This window comes from Mus musculus, chromosome X, assembly GCF_000001635.26.
Source record: "Mus musculus strain C57BL/6J chromosome X, GRCm38.p6 C57BL/6J".
NCBI lineage: Eukaryota > Metazoa > Chordata > Mammalia > Rodentia > Muridae > Mus > Mus musculus.
In genome coordinates, this window is record NC_000086.7 from 169,108,328 (window position 1) to 169,125,363 (window position 17,036).

General features: G+C 35.9%; 1 protein-coding gene across 7 annotated transcripts in view; it reads left to right on the plus strand.

Moving 5' to 3' along the window:
• Arhgap6 (Rho GTPase activating protein 6) overlaps window positions 1-17,036 on the plus strand; it is a 509,347-nt gene that overhangs the window by 313,234 nt on the left and 179,077 nt on the right. The window contains exon 1 of one of the 7 annotated variants that reach the window (NM_001287530.1): window positions 4,551-4,895. The exons of the other annotated variants lie outside the window; for them this stretch is intronic. Within the exon in view, the coding sequence (NP_001274459.1) occupies window positions 4,881-4,895 (15 nt within the window). The 5' untranslated portion in view covers window positions 4,551-4,880. Of the gene's footprint in view, window positions 1-4,550; window positions 4,896-17,036 lie in introns of those variants that run through there. 7 annotated transcript variants of the gene reach the window in all.

The window sequence follows — 17,036 nt, forward strand, 5'->3', positions numbered from 1 at the left end:
TTGGTTTAGATTGTGGTAAGGAGGGTGTGATCATAATGAGCTGAGTGTTCTTAGAATAACGCAGAGTTTTTCTGCCATGTTTAGACACAGAGGACAGGCAGCTGTCTGTACATCAGAAAGTGTCTTCACTAAAATTTGACTATACTAATACCTTGATCTCAGGATTTCAGTTTAGAGAACTGTGAGAAATCCATGGCTTATCATTTAAACCAAGCAAGCCACTCAATGTTACTTGTTGTGGTAACTTAAGAAGCTAAGGAAAAAAGTATCCCTCCTTCTTACATTTCTACCTTTTCAAAATTGTATTTTTAATTCTGTGTAGGTCTTTGTATCTATTTGTGGGTATGTATACATGAGTGAATGTGCCCACAGAGAGCAGGCACCAGGTCCTTTGAATGGGGCAATATAGGTGGTTTTGAATCGCCCACTATGGGTCCTTGAACTAATCTTGAGTCTTTTACAACAGCAGTATGTATCCTTAACTCCTGGGTAATCTATCCAGCTTATTGCCCCTAATATAAAAAGAAGCTGATCTTTCAGTGTGAATTGTTTGCTGTATATCACAGTTCCAGTAAATGACAAAAACAATAATCAAAACCATTGTAATTGTTTATTTTGACTACCTAATGGAGAAATGCAATGTGACTTTCTACATTCGATATAAATGAACAAAGGTCTTTTAATGATTGGGAATCTAATATATGCAATGAATTTTGTAATTGTTTTACTACTTTTTATTTTGGGCCCAAAGATAACAATACATCATTCTAGTAATCCACATTGCTTAATATTCTAAAGACAGTCATTGAGATATGTACCGACTAAAGTGATTAAATAGCGATTGGGGGGTGGGGTGAGATGGTTCCATAGACAAGCCTAGTCAAGGCTGAATTTTTATATCTCAGTTTTATCCCTGGAATTCACAGTGGAAGAAAAGAACTGATTCCAAATGCTGTCTTGTTACCTGCAAGAGTGTATTGTAGCTGGCATGCATGCTGCACATACGAACACACACATCATATATATATATATATATATATATATATATATATATATGTGTGTGTGTGTGTGTACATATACATATACAATTTGTTGTCCATTCACAATTCTAAAAATTTTAACTTGTAGCATCATATAACAAGGGTGGTAGTGGAATTTCCTGTCTTTAAAATTGGAAGCTTGATTAGATGGGCCAAATGTATTAGGGGCTATTCATCTGCAAGTAAGAGAACATTTCACCCTCTCAGGAGATTAATCAGCCTGAAAATTGAAATGTAACAGAAGCCAAAGTAGAGCATGTAAGAGAATCTATATATAGGCTGTGAGGATCTATCCTTCTGTGTGTTCTTTTCATGCTATGCTCAGGCTGGTGGCGTGAGGGGCTGGATTAGTTTTAGACAACCACATTGAGATGTGACAATGAACACAGGAAGATATGCAAGTCATTCCTTCTTAATTTTTTTTTCTTGAAAGGAAAATTCAGGAAATTTGCTCATATTTCTTTGGCTGCATCTGGGTAATGGAAAAATCGTTATAAACCAAGCTTAGTCAACATTTGATTGATAAAATGTTATGTGTCTCTGTGATAATAAACCAACTGCCACACGTGCATCACTTTATTAATTCCTTCATCCAAACATGCAAATGGCCAGTAGCTTTTTGTATTTGGTAAGAATCCTTTAAGTAAATATTATCCTCACTTTGAATAAAGAGTGTTGAGAAAGCCATCTGAAAGTTATATATTTGGCTGTGTGTAATGGTGTGAGAAAATTTGCTTGTCTGAGCTAAAAATTGAAATAGCATGTATTCGTCACAACAGAATCCAATCTAATAAACAAGCTCTAGTGCAGCACGCATGTGGGTTTTCTTGTTAACATCAAATGAGTGATGACCCAAGAAGTTTCACTTCCCTTAACTTACTCTAGAAGATAGTGTTAAGCATTTTGATTTCAAAGTGCTTTGGTTCAAGCATTTTGATTGGCCTTATTATTGTAGCATCGAGCAGCCATCTTAGAAAAGCAAACAGTGAGCTTCAGAGGCAGCTCATTAATTAGTAGGATCATACACTGCTCTTCCAGTGGGCATGAGTTCATCTCCCACTATCCACATAAGGTAGTTTAACTGCCCATAACTCTAGCTCCAAGGAGTCCAGCAGCCACTTCTAACCTTCGTGGGCACTCACATTCACACACAGAAGACTGTACATACAGATGGCATGCATTTTTTCTTGTTTCAATAGATATTCAAAGTGAGATATTGAAGGGAAACAGTTATCATTAAATACATATAAATACATAGAATTCAATGGCAAATAGTATCCATGTAACTGAGTAGTAAATAGATAACTGGATTTAATGAAACCGTTTTATAGGTGCTAAAGGAAGCAAGAGAAAGAAGACAAATCTGGAACCTGTAAGATCAGTGGAAGGCCATGCATGTTAAAGACAAAAGTGCACATGTAGTTTTGAGGGTGAAGCCAAAACAATACTACACTGTCTAACATAAGTTAAGCTAATTTAATCATAACCAATGAATTGCAATATACTGATAACAGACTTGGTACTGATATACATGTTAATAAATCTTATTATAGATTAAATGAATTATTGACAAAATGTATAAACAAAGTGAAATTGTTTGGGTTATCTTCAATTTTTATAGAATTACAATATAATTTACAGGATTAATATGTCAAGTAAATATAATTTCCTCTTTCCCTTATGATTTAATGAAATCTCTTCTTCTCATGGGTGAACTGAGTAATTATGCATTCCTGAATGGAAAAAAAATGTTTTCACAGAAATATTATTTTTTTCAGACTGTCTTAATTAGGGTTTATATTGCTTTGAAGAGACACCATGACCATGGCAACTCTTAGAAGGAGGAAAACAATTAATTGGAGCTGGTTTACAGGTTCAGAGTTTAGTAAATTACTGTCATGTTGGGAAGAATGGCAGACATGGTGCTGGAGAAGTAGCTGAGAGTCCCTCATCATGATCTGAAGGCTGCAGAAGGGGACTCTGTGCCATAAAAGGCTAGCTTGTGAATATCAAACCTCAAAGACCTCCGAACAGTGGCCCACTTCCTCCAGCAAGGCCACACCTACTCCACTAAGGCCATACCTCCTAGGAGTGTCATTTCCTATGGGCCAAGCGTTCAAACACTTGAGTCTGTGAGGACCATTCCTATTCAACCACCACACTAACATCACTAATTTAGTCAGTTTCTTTGACCTATATGACATGGAGTTTAAACTACCATATTCTAACAAGTATTTATAGATGATACTGTCTTCCTATGAGTGAGTCTATATTTTATAGGCCAATGGAAAGATCATTCTCAGGCATTTATTTTAAGGAACCCACTCAAATCTTCTATTACTTGATTTCAGATTTCCCGTGGGTCCTGGACTATTTTATACTTGGGAATGATTAACTAGGAAAGCTAGAGTGCCAAGCTGATATATTATTCATTCAGTACTCTTGTCTGCACTTCTTTTTGTGCTGTCTTTAAATTAATTTGGAAAAGTTGTCCTGCTCCTGCTGAATGCACTGATGCTTTCCTACATGGGATAGATTCACTATGACCATTGCTTTATTTGCCTTTGTTAACAGTGCTGTTTTCAGTTTCCTAGGCAGCAGATATCTCCTACCAAATTACAATCTGCTATCCTAACATCAGTATTGTCTCTGTTTCATCATTATTATTGTTTGTGTGGGAAAACTATTGGAATCTACAGATCACCAAGTTGTACCAAATGATCTATTTGCTATTGATGAGAACAACATCCTTTGTAGACATTTGTCCCATACATTTAGGAAGACTTTTATATTATTAGTGAATCTCTTGGCTGATTTAAATATGATGTTCCTAAGGCCCAAGGCTATATTGCTAGTTACAACTTTTTCACCCAAATTTTATCAAGTTATTGTACTGATGTCATTTTTGTCTGAGCCAATTGAGACTTGAGAATGAGTTTAAATCAACACCCAGATGAGAATAGAAGTTATAGCATAGAAGTGGGGCCTGAGTCATAGTTAAATCTTTTTTACATAAAGATACCAATTCTGCATTAAGGACAATACTTTTGCATCATATGATGAAGTGTACAGTTATGCATTGTGTGTGTTTATGTGTGTGTGCATGTGTGTGTGTCTGTGTGTCTGTGTGTGTGTGTGTGTGTGTGTGTGTGTGTCTGTGTGTGTGTCGAGCTGATATATTTCTACATTACCATTGTCAGTAAAATATATCCACTCTTTACCATGGAGCATATTGTGTGTTCAGTTTTGAATTTACTTTACGCTTGTCTGTGTTATTTTACTGCAATGCTTATCCAAACATTTCCAGAAAAAGAAAGGTGAGGATTGATTTGTCAATGCCTGAGGCCCTTCCCAACTTGTGGCTGAAACCCATGTTTGACAGTGAGTTGTTTAGGCCTCGAAAGGAATTTTCCCACAGAAAGGATGTTCTAACTGGCAGGCTCCCAGGACCGCCCACAAATCCATTTAACCATAACAGAGCTGACCAGCAGCACTGTCAGGGCTAGCATTAGTTTCCAAGTGGGAAGTCAGCCTAGTATTAATAGCACAGTTCCAGCTGAACTGCAGGCCCAGTGGACTTCTGATGGGCCGGCCTGGGAACCAAGGCAGTCTTTGTAACACTTATGGGAAATGGACTCCTTGGTGAGAATGGTGGGAAGAGCGTCCAGCAGTAGCAGAGGAATATGACTTCCTATTTTCTGTTTTCAATCTAATCATTACCAACTCCAGTATCCAGTGAGAAGAGACCAGGGTGACTCCTAGGGGACCACATCCCTCAACTTGAAATCTAGAGAGAGCCTGCTCTGTTGCTGATCTGATTGTGTCGGATTGACTGGTCCCATGTACAAAATATTTGTAAGTTGGGTGTTTCTAGGTCACCTGTATTGAACTATGTGTTGTGGATATTTATAATATTGTCTCTTTGTTTAGGTAAAAAATATTAGAATTTAAGTCTGATGTTTTAGATTTTTAAAATCCACTTTGAATCATTTCAGCTTGAATTGCTCATGTGCTTCTTTAATGTTTTAAAACTATTATTTTATGCAAATAGGGTGTGCACAGTTGCAGCAAAAGGTTCTATTCTCTTTATAGGGGAGGTACTTAGACAAGTGAGTGGAGTTTTCTCTCTCTAAAACACAAACATTCTCTCTCTCTCCCTCTCTCTCTCTCTCTCTCTCCCCCTCTCTATTCCCCCCTCTCTCTGACGTGTGTTGTTCACATCAAGATATGATTTTAGAAATTAAAGACTATGTTGGCAATTGGAAGATATTTTTCACGTATCTATTTAGAAATATTTAAGTGATGTATAAAGGAACATGAGAATGAAAACACTTTTCTTCTCAAGAAGCTCTTCATTTTAAATTTGACCTTAGAGTTCCTGGGGACTAGCATATGCTAGGCAAGTTCTCTGCCACTATGCCATATCCCCAACCTCACTAGTTAGTTGACTTATACTTAAAATTCTATAAAATTAATTTGTAAATTGAAAACTAGTAAATAATTTTGATACTAAATCCCCTGTTATGTAAGAGCTGCATTAAAGTTGTCTTACAGGGTGTAAAATAATTAAATATTTTTCCTTTTTTTATGAGTTATGCATTGTGAAGTTCATGCTGTCTGTGGAAATAAAATGCAGAAATTTAGAAAAGAATGATGAATTAAAATTATACATCACCTTAAGTGCTGAATTGTTGAGAGATCTCTTCGTGTTTCTAAAATACACATTTCTTTTTCTAGGATTCTATTTTAGGACTTAGTCATAAACACAAAAGGATGATTTCAACATGAAATTAAAATTGTCTTTCAACTATTTCATCTTTTCAGCTCTGCCTCCCACACCATTCTTTTGAAGCCCATGTCATCCTTATTATACAAAAGAAAACATGACTACTAGGAGTTCTACATGGATCTAAGGCCAATAATGTTGGACCAAAAAAAAAAAAAAAAAAAACCAACCAATCGTGTCACTTGGCCTGTTCTTCTTTCAACTAGAGGAGGTGATGGAGGGTCTGAAGTACTGAAATCACTACCCAGACTTCATAGGCTTATTGTTTCATTGGTTCAGTAAATGATGAATTTTGTTCCTATGCTGAGTCAGGCTACTGAGCTTGATCAAACAGACTCTGTGGAGCCTCCTATGAAATGATTTCTGGCCAAGAAGCTTCCAGAAGAAACTGATATAGAATCTTTGATTCCAACCCAGCATTTATTCCTCTATCCCATGACTTGGTGTCTCCATTCTTTCCATGATCTCAAAAGAGTAAAAATGTAGTTCTCATTTACATTCATTTTTATACTATTTGTCTTTTAAATGGATCATGGTTGAAATGGTTCTACATGAGATGGCCTGTGAAACCACAATGTGTCGTTTCTGTGGGAAAAATGAATGTGGATTCTCCATTATTAAACCATACGTAAGGAGTAACTGAGTTAGAAAATCTGAGCAAAAATCATGTATGGCTCAATATGACTACCTCTTCTGGCCATCTCTAAGATATTGGAAAACCTTTGGGGGTAAAACTCCTGTCAGTCCCAAGGGCAACATGAAATAAGATACAAGTTAATGATGGTGGTATCTTCAAACATGCATGAAAAATGGTATGTTTCTTTAGAAGGAAGACAAACTAATCATCATAAACATGAGCCATTTTAGTCATAAAAATGTTAGTTCATAGAATGCCCATACTACATTGTTTTTTTTTTTTTTTACATATTCTGAGGGTGAGGTCTGTTTTAGAGGATTGCAGTTCACTTAACCTGTGTTTACTGCATCAACTCCGAGTAAAGCTCATTAATGTTAGAATCAACACAGTGCCATAAAGGTGAGTATCAATTTCTTTTTGCAGCTTCTAGGCCAAGTGACGTAGAAGTGAGGCAACTGTTTTCTTTTATATACATCATATATACATATATATTGCATTTTTATTAGATATTTTCATGGCATCTCAAATTTTAGCAAGTATTATTTCCTATTTCTCTTTAATAATCTGAATGTTGTGAATATGTCTGTTTCACTCCCATTTTCACCTGTTTGGTTGGAGTGATACTGTTGTGTACAACAAGTACTTTGAACATATATAAGCTTACGAAGAAAACATGAACTTAAATTGAACTACAGTAGCTGCTCTACCACAGTTTAAGAAAATAGGATTATGGTTACCTTAGCAACTATAGCTCTGCACTTGCTTTGTTTTATTGCTTACTGTTTTCTTATTTTAGTATCATTTGGAGGAGAAACAGAGGGGAAATATCATTAAAATATCACTTTCAAAATATGATGTATTGAGGCAGCTGGGAATGATACAATTTTATATAGTTATAAAATCATCTTCTTTTCTTAAATTTTCCTGAAATGCTGGAACATTCAGATATAAGAAGCAATGTAAAAATAGGCTATTACTGAATCAAATTTAAATATTTGGGCTCTCTGTAGAGCTAATTAGTTTTAAAAGAGTAAAAAAGATTTTTGATATTTTTCTTATGCATAAAATATGGATTTTGGCTTTCTTTAAAGGGGAAGATTTGGGGTGAGTAATTTTTAAAGTATTTTTGTTTGAAATACAGTTATTCAGTACCAATATGTATACCAAAAAAATAGGTTTATTCTGGGAAATGACCAGATTGATCGATTCTCTGCAGTATTTAATTTTTATTTTCTATGTTAGTTGCTTTTCTCACCACTGGGACCAAAATACCTGACAGAAGCAACTTTAGGGCAGAAAGGGTTATTTTTGCTCATGGCTTCAGAGGTTCATAGTTCATCAGAACAAGGAGGGTGTGAAGACAGCTGAATAGCATGCTAAGAAACCATGAGTTGATGTAACTTTCAAGGTCTTTCTCTACTGAACTATATCTATCATCCAGGTTCCACCTCTTGAAGGGTTCACAGCCTTCAAAGGGGATAAAAAAGACAAAATGAAAAGTCAGGATCAACTCTCTGTTTCTCACTATAGCAAAAAACAGTGTTCTAAGAAATGATAATCAAATATAATATAATATAATACCATACAATACAATAGGATATATCAAAAGCTAGCACATTGGAATTGGACAAAACAAACACACAGAAGAGAAAGTGCCCAAAAGGCACAAGGCACAGAGATACTTTCATTGGTTTGCACACTCAGAAATCACTTTTAAAAAACTGAATTGGAAAGCTGTCACAGACACACACACACACCAGAGATAAGCTGGGGTAGAACCATTCAGGCCCTACACATTCACAGGCTTTTGTCTCTGTGATTTAAAAAATGTGCATTGCTCATGTTGACTCAGAGGACCTTGTTTTCTTAATGTCCTCCATCACCTCTTGCTCTTAATTTCTGCCTCAACTTCTGTAGACTTCTCGAAAGAGTTGTGAGGGGAGGGATTCAATGGAGATATCCCGTTTAGAACTGAGTGTTCCAAGGTCTCTCACTCTCTGCATAATATCTGACTATGGGTCTCTGTATTTCTATCTGCTATAGGAGGAAGCAAAGCACTGATCTCAGTATAGCAGAATGTCATTAGGAGTCATTTTAATACTACATTTTTTTGTTTTGCTTTTAAAGAACAGTAGTAGTTTGTTTGACCTTAGATCCCTGGGATATCTAATCTCAGGTTCTTGGTCACCAAAGCAATGTTGTGTGTGGCTGTTACCTTGTGGAGTGGGCATTAAGTCAAATCAGACTTTCGTTGGTTACCCACAAGTTCTGTGCCTCCTTTGATGGAGCATATCTTGAAGACAGGACACCATTGTAGATCCAAGTGTTTGTAGTTGGGTTGGTCTTTACATTTCTCTTTTGGTAGTGGGCAGAGTACTTTTTTGTGCCAAAGACATTGGAACATAAGGTGAAGGCTCTATGTAGGCATCAGCTTGACTTCTCCATTTTCAATGAGTCCTTTAGATGTTGTCTTCAGCAATGGGTCCTTGTTGTCACTTGGCAGAGCAACCTACAGTCTTGGCAACAGCCTTGGCTGTCTGGGTATTCTCATGGGACTCCTTTGACCAACAACTCAATTAGATGTAATCCAATCTTTTGATTAGAAGCTTTATTTGATGGCAAAAGATGGCTAATTGGTGCTCAGTCTGACCAATTATTTGATAGTTTCATTTCTATCATCTCCAGATATGCATATATTTTAGGAATACATACTGTATTAGGTTTCCGTTTTACCCCTCAAATGGCCCTTAATTGATTCTCCTGTTCCATCCTCACCCTTATGCATATATAACTATCTTTTCTATTTTTCTTTTCTTTCTCGTTTCTGTCTCCCCTAGTCTCATTCTTTATACCCAACCTTTGTGGTTCTATGAATTATAACATTTTATATCATTATCTTAACAGCTAATATCCACATACACCTGAATTCATACCATGTTTCTCTTTCTTGATCAGAGCTACCTTACTTGGCATGTATTTTTTTTTGTTGTTGTTTTTTGGTTTGTTTTTTTTTTGTCTTTTGTGTGTGTGTGTGTTTACTTCTAGATCCATCCATTTGCCTGTGAATCTTATGATTACAATTTTAAAATAGCTGAATAATACTCAATTATGTAAGTAAATGTACCACATTTTTATCTATTCTGTAGAGGAACATATAAGTTCTTCGCAATTTCTGGCTACTATGAATATGGCAGCAATAAACCTGACTGAGTGTTTCTGTGGTAGGATGAAGCATCCTTTGGGTATATGATCAAGAGTGGAATAGCTGGACATTTCTGATTCAAAGCATGATGTTCAAATATTAGTAACACGTGCTATATTAGGGTTTCTTCTAGATCACATCTGCTTCATGGGATCAAAGGTATATTAATTGGGTTCTATACTTTTTTATATTAAAAGCAAAATATAGTATGTATTTCACTTTGAATGGTTGTGACAAAACCCTAAAAGCCTTTGTCCCATTACCAAAAATGTCCCGTAGCTCTTCTTACATATTAATGCATCAAACCTTCCAAATAGAATCTTCGTAATAAGTTATTGGGAAGAATAGTTTTTGACAACTTTATGTAACATGGGCATATGATTATGACCAGAATGTATTAAATTGGTCACAGAAACAGATACTGAGTCAGTGGGCTATAGTGGATGAGCTCCTAATCTGGAAGAAAAGTATTTTGGTGCATTTAATCTGCTTACACCTCCCCTCAGTCCCCAAAAGTGTAAGGCTTCAGGCAAATGCATTATTTGAAAACAAGTGCCTGAAAACTATCCACTCATACTGTCTTTTTTGAAAAGGTCCTATTTGATACCATATTGCTTTCTATTGAAAGAAAATGCAGAGGTTACATACATTTCTTGACTCATTAATTAGAAAGGCAGATACTTCAGAATTAAGTTTCTTTATTTAAAAGCTGCTAGAATATCTGAGAAATCTAATTCTGAGATTTCCTTTAAGAAGAGAAAATTATGAGCCAGGAGTGGTGGCGCACACCTTTTATCCCAGCACCAGGGAAGCAGAGGCAGGCGGATTTCTGAGTTCAAGGCCAGCCTGGTCTATAAAGTGAGTTCCAGGACAGCCAGGGCTATACAGAGAAACCCTGTCTCAAAAAAAAAACCACCCCCCCCAAAAAAGAAGAGAAAATTAGAGCAACTTTTGGGTGTCCAAGTTCTAATGCCAATTTTACATAAACCCAGAGTATAAATAAGACACTATGGGATGGAAGAACTTTGCCCCTACTAACTCTTCATTCATATAGGGACCTATACTCACTTCAAACTAAAGAGTAAATGCTTCCTTCTTCCTGGGGCATATTCTCTTGTGTTTGGTCCAAGTGGACTTCAATATCCTAAGTATAATCATATAGTACAAAAGGAAGTATAGAAAAGTACAAAAAGGAAGATATAGAAAAACTAATGTGTGTGCATGTATATATAAATATATGTATATATTAGTTAATTAGTTAGTCAGATTGAGTAAGGATTAGCATTTACTATTATTTACCTTCTTTATTTTCATACTTTTTAAAAGTACATTATAGATATAGATTAAACCTTTGCCATATAAAATTTTTTCCAATTCTAATAATATATTCAGGGTCTACTTTTGTTTTCCACTTATTAACATGAATTGCTGAGAATCAAGATATAATAAATTATATTTTATATTTGCTGAATCTAGAGTATTTTTTTGTTGTTCATTGTAACTGATTTGGTATTATCTATGTGACTTTCTTTCACTGAGGTTTAAATATTACCATGAGCCCACACTCAGAAGAGCCTTTGACAATGCCCTATATCTTCTCCATATTGGGAATGGCATGTTCTTTTATGGCACAATGAATACAAATCATCCTAATTCATAATCAAGGGCTAAATGCAGCTTTTTAAAGATTTCCATGGTAACTTTAAAAAATGCATTCTTTTCTCTGCCGCCTCTAACACAGTCATTAGTTTGTTGTTCAGATGCTTTCCAGAATGCTGTATCTATTCATCCTGAGTGGTGGTTAGAATAAGTGGTATTATAATATCTCCCACATAAAGAAATTAAGGCATTTTGTTGTCTGTATAGTTCTTGTTAATCTTAGATTCACCTTAGCACCTCCCAACAAGATTTATAAAAGTACCATTCCTGAGCCCCACAAAGAGTTGATACACAGTGTTGAAATAGACTATTAGCAACAGTATATTTAAATGATTCTACTGTGTGATTGAGGTTGAAAACCCCAATGAATCAGTGGACCTTGTCTAAACCATTGAACCCCATTGTTCTCAACTGAAGGCTATTCATCTCCCAGAAAACATTTGAACACTGGAAATTTTGATTTCCCCAAATGGAGAAAGGGAATTACAGACATATACTGAAAAGAAGCCATGGATGCTGCTAAGTACTCTACAGCATCATTGAATTAACTGGCCACCAGACTCAAGGATGCTGCAGCTGAGGAACTCGGATTTGGCTGACAAATAATGAACTGAAGTTTTTCTAACTCTAAATTCAAATAAGTCAATGTCTTATTGATGTACACTATTAAAATTAATTTTAAACAGCTTGCTCGTCAAATCTAAAATGTTGAAAATGGCTTTTCATTTTACCAAAACTTGTGTTATGTATTACAACCATGTAAGGATTACCAGACATTTATATATTAAATATTTTTGTTACCCTTCTACAAATATCAAATGTAACACAAAACAACAAAACAGACAAAGGCAGCAATATTGAGAAGAAAGGTTTTCATTTCTCAACTTAAATATATGTATCTTTTTAAATATGTAGATAGTTCTTAAAAGATACCCACTGAAAGGTTCAGCAGAACTTGTAGAAACCATAGACCTCATCCCTATCCATGAGCCTGAATTAGATTTCAAACACTCGTATTTCTACAATTTCCAGATAGGCATACATGTCTAGCTTAGAGACCACAATTTGATAATCAGTGATATGAAGAATGTATCCCAATTAGATTTTCAGTGAAATATTAACCCTAGGAAGCATTTGTGAATACTTCAAGTTAATAGGATACAAAACATACTTTATCATAATACAGGAACAACTTGAAATATGATTCTTAAAAAAGAAGCACAGAGGGCCCTGAAGTGATGCAACTGTAATCAGAAGAAGCCTATGATATCAAGCCCTTTGGTCTCACTTCTAAGACCAACTGTTAAAAACTTTATGTAAAAACAAGTCTAGTATTGAAAATGGACAGCTTTCCATCTGATCGAAAATGCAACAATGCTAGTTTAATGAGACATTCCCATTCAGTAAGAAAAGTTGTTATTTTCTATAGTACTGAAAAGGTATGATCCATATTTGTAAGTAGATGCTTAATTGAGAAATGGTCCACAAAAAACTCCTCTTAGATTTGAATTGATTAACATATGGCTATCAAAGGATAAATGATATACTTAAATTTCAGTGAAATGTTTTCCCTCTTTAAAACATGTCACATATTATATTTCCAATGGACCAAAATGTTGGCTAAGGTGGAAGAACAATAGTAAAATATGAAACTTGCATCTGGCATTTCAAAATCAAGTCAGTTGGCCATTGACAACAAACAACAGTGACTGAGATGATGTGTTGTGAAAGCAAGTTAGTATACTCAGATATTGGTATGTGTATCAGTTAACTTTCCTCAATGCTGTGACAATACATTGCAAAAAAAGGTAGTCTAGAAAAGACTGGTTTCCTTGGGCTCATAGTGTGAGGGAGTGTCATTCATAGTGGAGAGGACATGGTAGTGAGAATAGCTCTAGGTGAGGTGGCAGGAGCATGAAGGAACTGATCACATTCCATCTGAAGGCATGAATGCTGGTACTTGGCCTGTGTTCTTCTATCTTACTATTTGTTCAATCTGAGACTCTGAAATATGGGATGCAACAACACGTATCTATGGCTGCTCTTCCCTCCTCAGTCAAAACTTTCTTGAAACACTCTTTAGACATAACTAGAGGTGTCTTCTACATGATTATCTGGTAATCTAGTACCCACCCCATTATTCTTAAGGCAAGAAGAGTATGGAGAAAACTATATTTTTATCTCTGACGTATAATCTGTTCATAAATCTGAATAATGACAATTTGCCACTTCTTTCTACAACTTTGATATACATCTTACTCAGTGTCAAGTAATACTTATATTTTATCAGAATTTAACTTAAATAACTGCTATGGTTTGAGTTCTATAACAGTTTCTATATTAGAAATTTAATCCCCAAATTTGTGTATCAATGATATTTGAAGCTAGAGTACCAGTGAGAACATTAATGACTTTACAAGAAAAGAGACTTCAGCTAAACAGAAACTCTTGCAATGATAACCACTAGTGAAATAACAATAATTTTTATAAATTACCCTGACTCAAGTGTTGTGTCATAGCAACAGAAAAGATTCTAACTATAGGTAAATAAGAAATGTATGTATTTCTATAGTCCATGACACTAAAGTCATATATTAAAATCAAATTTAATTTAGAATTAGGAGCTAGAGAGATAGCTCAGGGGTTAAGAGCACTTGATCTTGTTGAGGACCTGGTCTTAATTCTCAGTACCTATATGTTAGCTCACAATCATCTCTAACTCCTGTTACAGCATAGCTTGCACCATTTTTGACCTTCATAGGTATCAGGCACACACACACACACACACACATATATATATATACACACACATATATACACATATATACACATACACACACACACACACACACACACACACACACACACACACACATATATATATATATGCAGACAAAATATTTATACAAATAAAATAAATCAAAAGACCACTAAATGTCAACCTTACATAAAGAACTCCAGTCAACTAAGAAATACCATAGTGGGAGAAATAGTACTCCCTTGAAAAGAGCACACCAGATGCTCATCCAATACTAAGTGCTCAGACCTGAAAAAAAGTGTGTGTGTGTGTGTGTGTGTGTGTGCGCGCACATGTGCACACATGTTGGCATATAAATATGCAATACATACAGGCCAGGTATATGTACATATATGTATATACATATACAACAATTAATCAAGAAAGAGGCCATGAATTTGAAAGAGAGCAAGGAAGAGTGTATGAGAGGGTTGGAAGGGAGGAAAGGTAAGAAATCTAATTATACTATCTTCTCAAAAAATAAAAGAAGTAACAAAAAAGAAAATACACACAGAAAATTTTAAAGTTATTAAAAATAAACTTAGCATCATTATAGAGATCATCCAAACTGTGCTGCCAATGTTCAAAGTTTCAGCTATGAGTTTACAGGTTGAAAATAAAGAAATGAGCTACCAGAAGAATTTTACATCTAAGCCTTTCAGTTGCAGTGATGTTGATAAAGATGGTGGTCAGCAAGAAGACTCTCAAAGAGGAACTAAATGAGCCTATACCATAGAACATGGCATAAAATTTAAACTTCTCAAAGAATTTAAATCTTAGATTTAAAAAAAAAAGTGCCTGTGAATGTGGTTCTACTGTTGTGTGTTTAAGAGCAAGCCCAGAGGTTGCTATGACATTACTTGTGCGTGCATGGCAACAGAGTGAACTGAGTGATTCAGCTTGATAAAAGAGGAAATTAGCTCACCATTTCCCTTTCCCTAAATCAGAGTCAGACATCCAAATATTTCATTTTGAAATGGTATATCCATCAACATGTTCTAATGGATGAAAGTCAGCTGTGGGGGTGGGTGGGGGGAAATCATAAGATGCAATGTGTATATCATGTGCTTGCCAGAGACAATGCAACTTGTGTTTAAAGAATCTAATAATATCCCCACATCCTTCTTTCCCCTGATCGGATGGGGTTTCTCAGTGGCATATGCTGGGCGAATATACAGTGATGAGTAATACTTTGGCAAAAGACAGCAATTTATCAGCCCATATAACTTTGTTCTAATGAAGTTGATCGTGATGCATTTTGAGAAAGAAACATTGTTCAGCTATGAAACTCCCTATGAATTCCCTGTGTGTAACAGCCCTCCAAGGAAGGGGTAGATTTTGCCAGCATAATATGTGCAGTTTAGTCATTACCAACCACACAAAACAGAGGTCAACTGTGGGTGTATCTGTGGGAGGTACCGTTATGAAATCAACCATCAGCCACTGCAGCAGTGAGGTGATCCAACACAAACAGAGCCAAATGTCACAAATAAATGCTGACATTTTATCACATGACGATTTTCAATATTATTTTACCACCATGTCTTTTCTTACATTGTTTATCTTTCACATCTTTATTTTGTTTCCCATTTCCTTTCTTTTAACTGATAAATTAAAAATGGGGAAGTAAGTTTTGAGTCAGTACTTGACCATGAATACGGGAAGTTAACTGACTCCAACCCATTCTCCCCCCCCAACCCCCCACCCACCCACCCTGCCAAAAGTATACAAAAGCAAACCTGTGAACCATAGATTCTAGGTTTGGGGTTGACATGAGTTAGAGAATCGTAACAATTTTATTTACTTGTTCTTAAAGAACTTTTTTGAAGGACACAATCCCATGATTTTTAAAGAATTTTTTACTACATTCACTTTTGTGTGTGTGTGTGTGCACACGCGTGAGCATGTGTATACATATTTGTGTACACACCATGGTAGATGTGCAAAATTTAAAAACACCTTGCAGGCTATGGGTGTCTCCTACCATACAGATTCCGTGGGTCCACCTCAGCTCATTTCATCTGGCTTGGCAGCAATTGCTAAGCCAGCTCACTGACCCCATTCAGTGATTTTTGATAAGTACATAGAACTGATACTATACACCACTGGTCAGGATCCAGAAGAGTTTTATCATAGACTCCATATTCCCTCACGATGCCTCTTTATTGTCAACCCCCATCCGCTTTGGCTGCTGGCAATCATTTGAGCTGTTAAAAATGATCTTAATATAGCTTTTACTATTTCCCGTGTTTTCCACTAAACTCATTCATGAAATAGCTGTTCACTAAGATTCCTATATGCAAATCTAGTGATGAAATGGCAAACAAAATGAAATGAGGCAAGACACAATTCACAAACCACATGAAACTCAAGAAGGACAACCAAAGTGTGGATACTTATCCATCTTAGAAGGGTGGGGGGGGGGGGAAACCCATGGAAGGAGTTACAGAGAAAAACTATGGAGCAGAAACTGAATAAATGACCATCTAGAGACTGACTCACCTGGGGATCCATCCCATTTACAGTCACCAAACCCAAACACTGTTGTGGATACCAACAAGTGCTTGCCGAGAGGAGCCTGATATAGCTGTCTCCTGAAAGGCTCTGCCAGCGCCTTACAAATGCAGAGGTGGATGCTCACAGCCATCCATTGGACGGAGCCCATGAGACATTCAGATGGGCAGTGATTCTGACTTAGAACTTCAGCATGTATTTTAACAACCATTCCAGTCAATGCATTTTATTGATGAATACATATTAAACACATTGAGGATTAGAATTCTAGAAATAGGAATTCAGTGGTTTATATGGAAAATTGCTTCCCTTCATGGGTCTGCTTTAAGAGATTCAAAGATCTTTGAAAGTCACATCATGAGAAAGAATGATGAAGAGATGTTGACCTGATATTGGGTTGT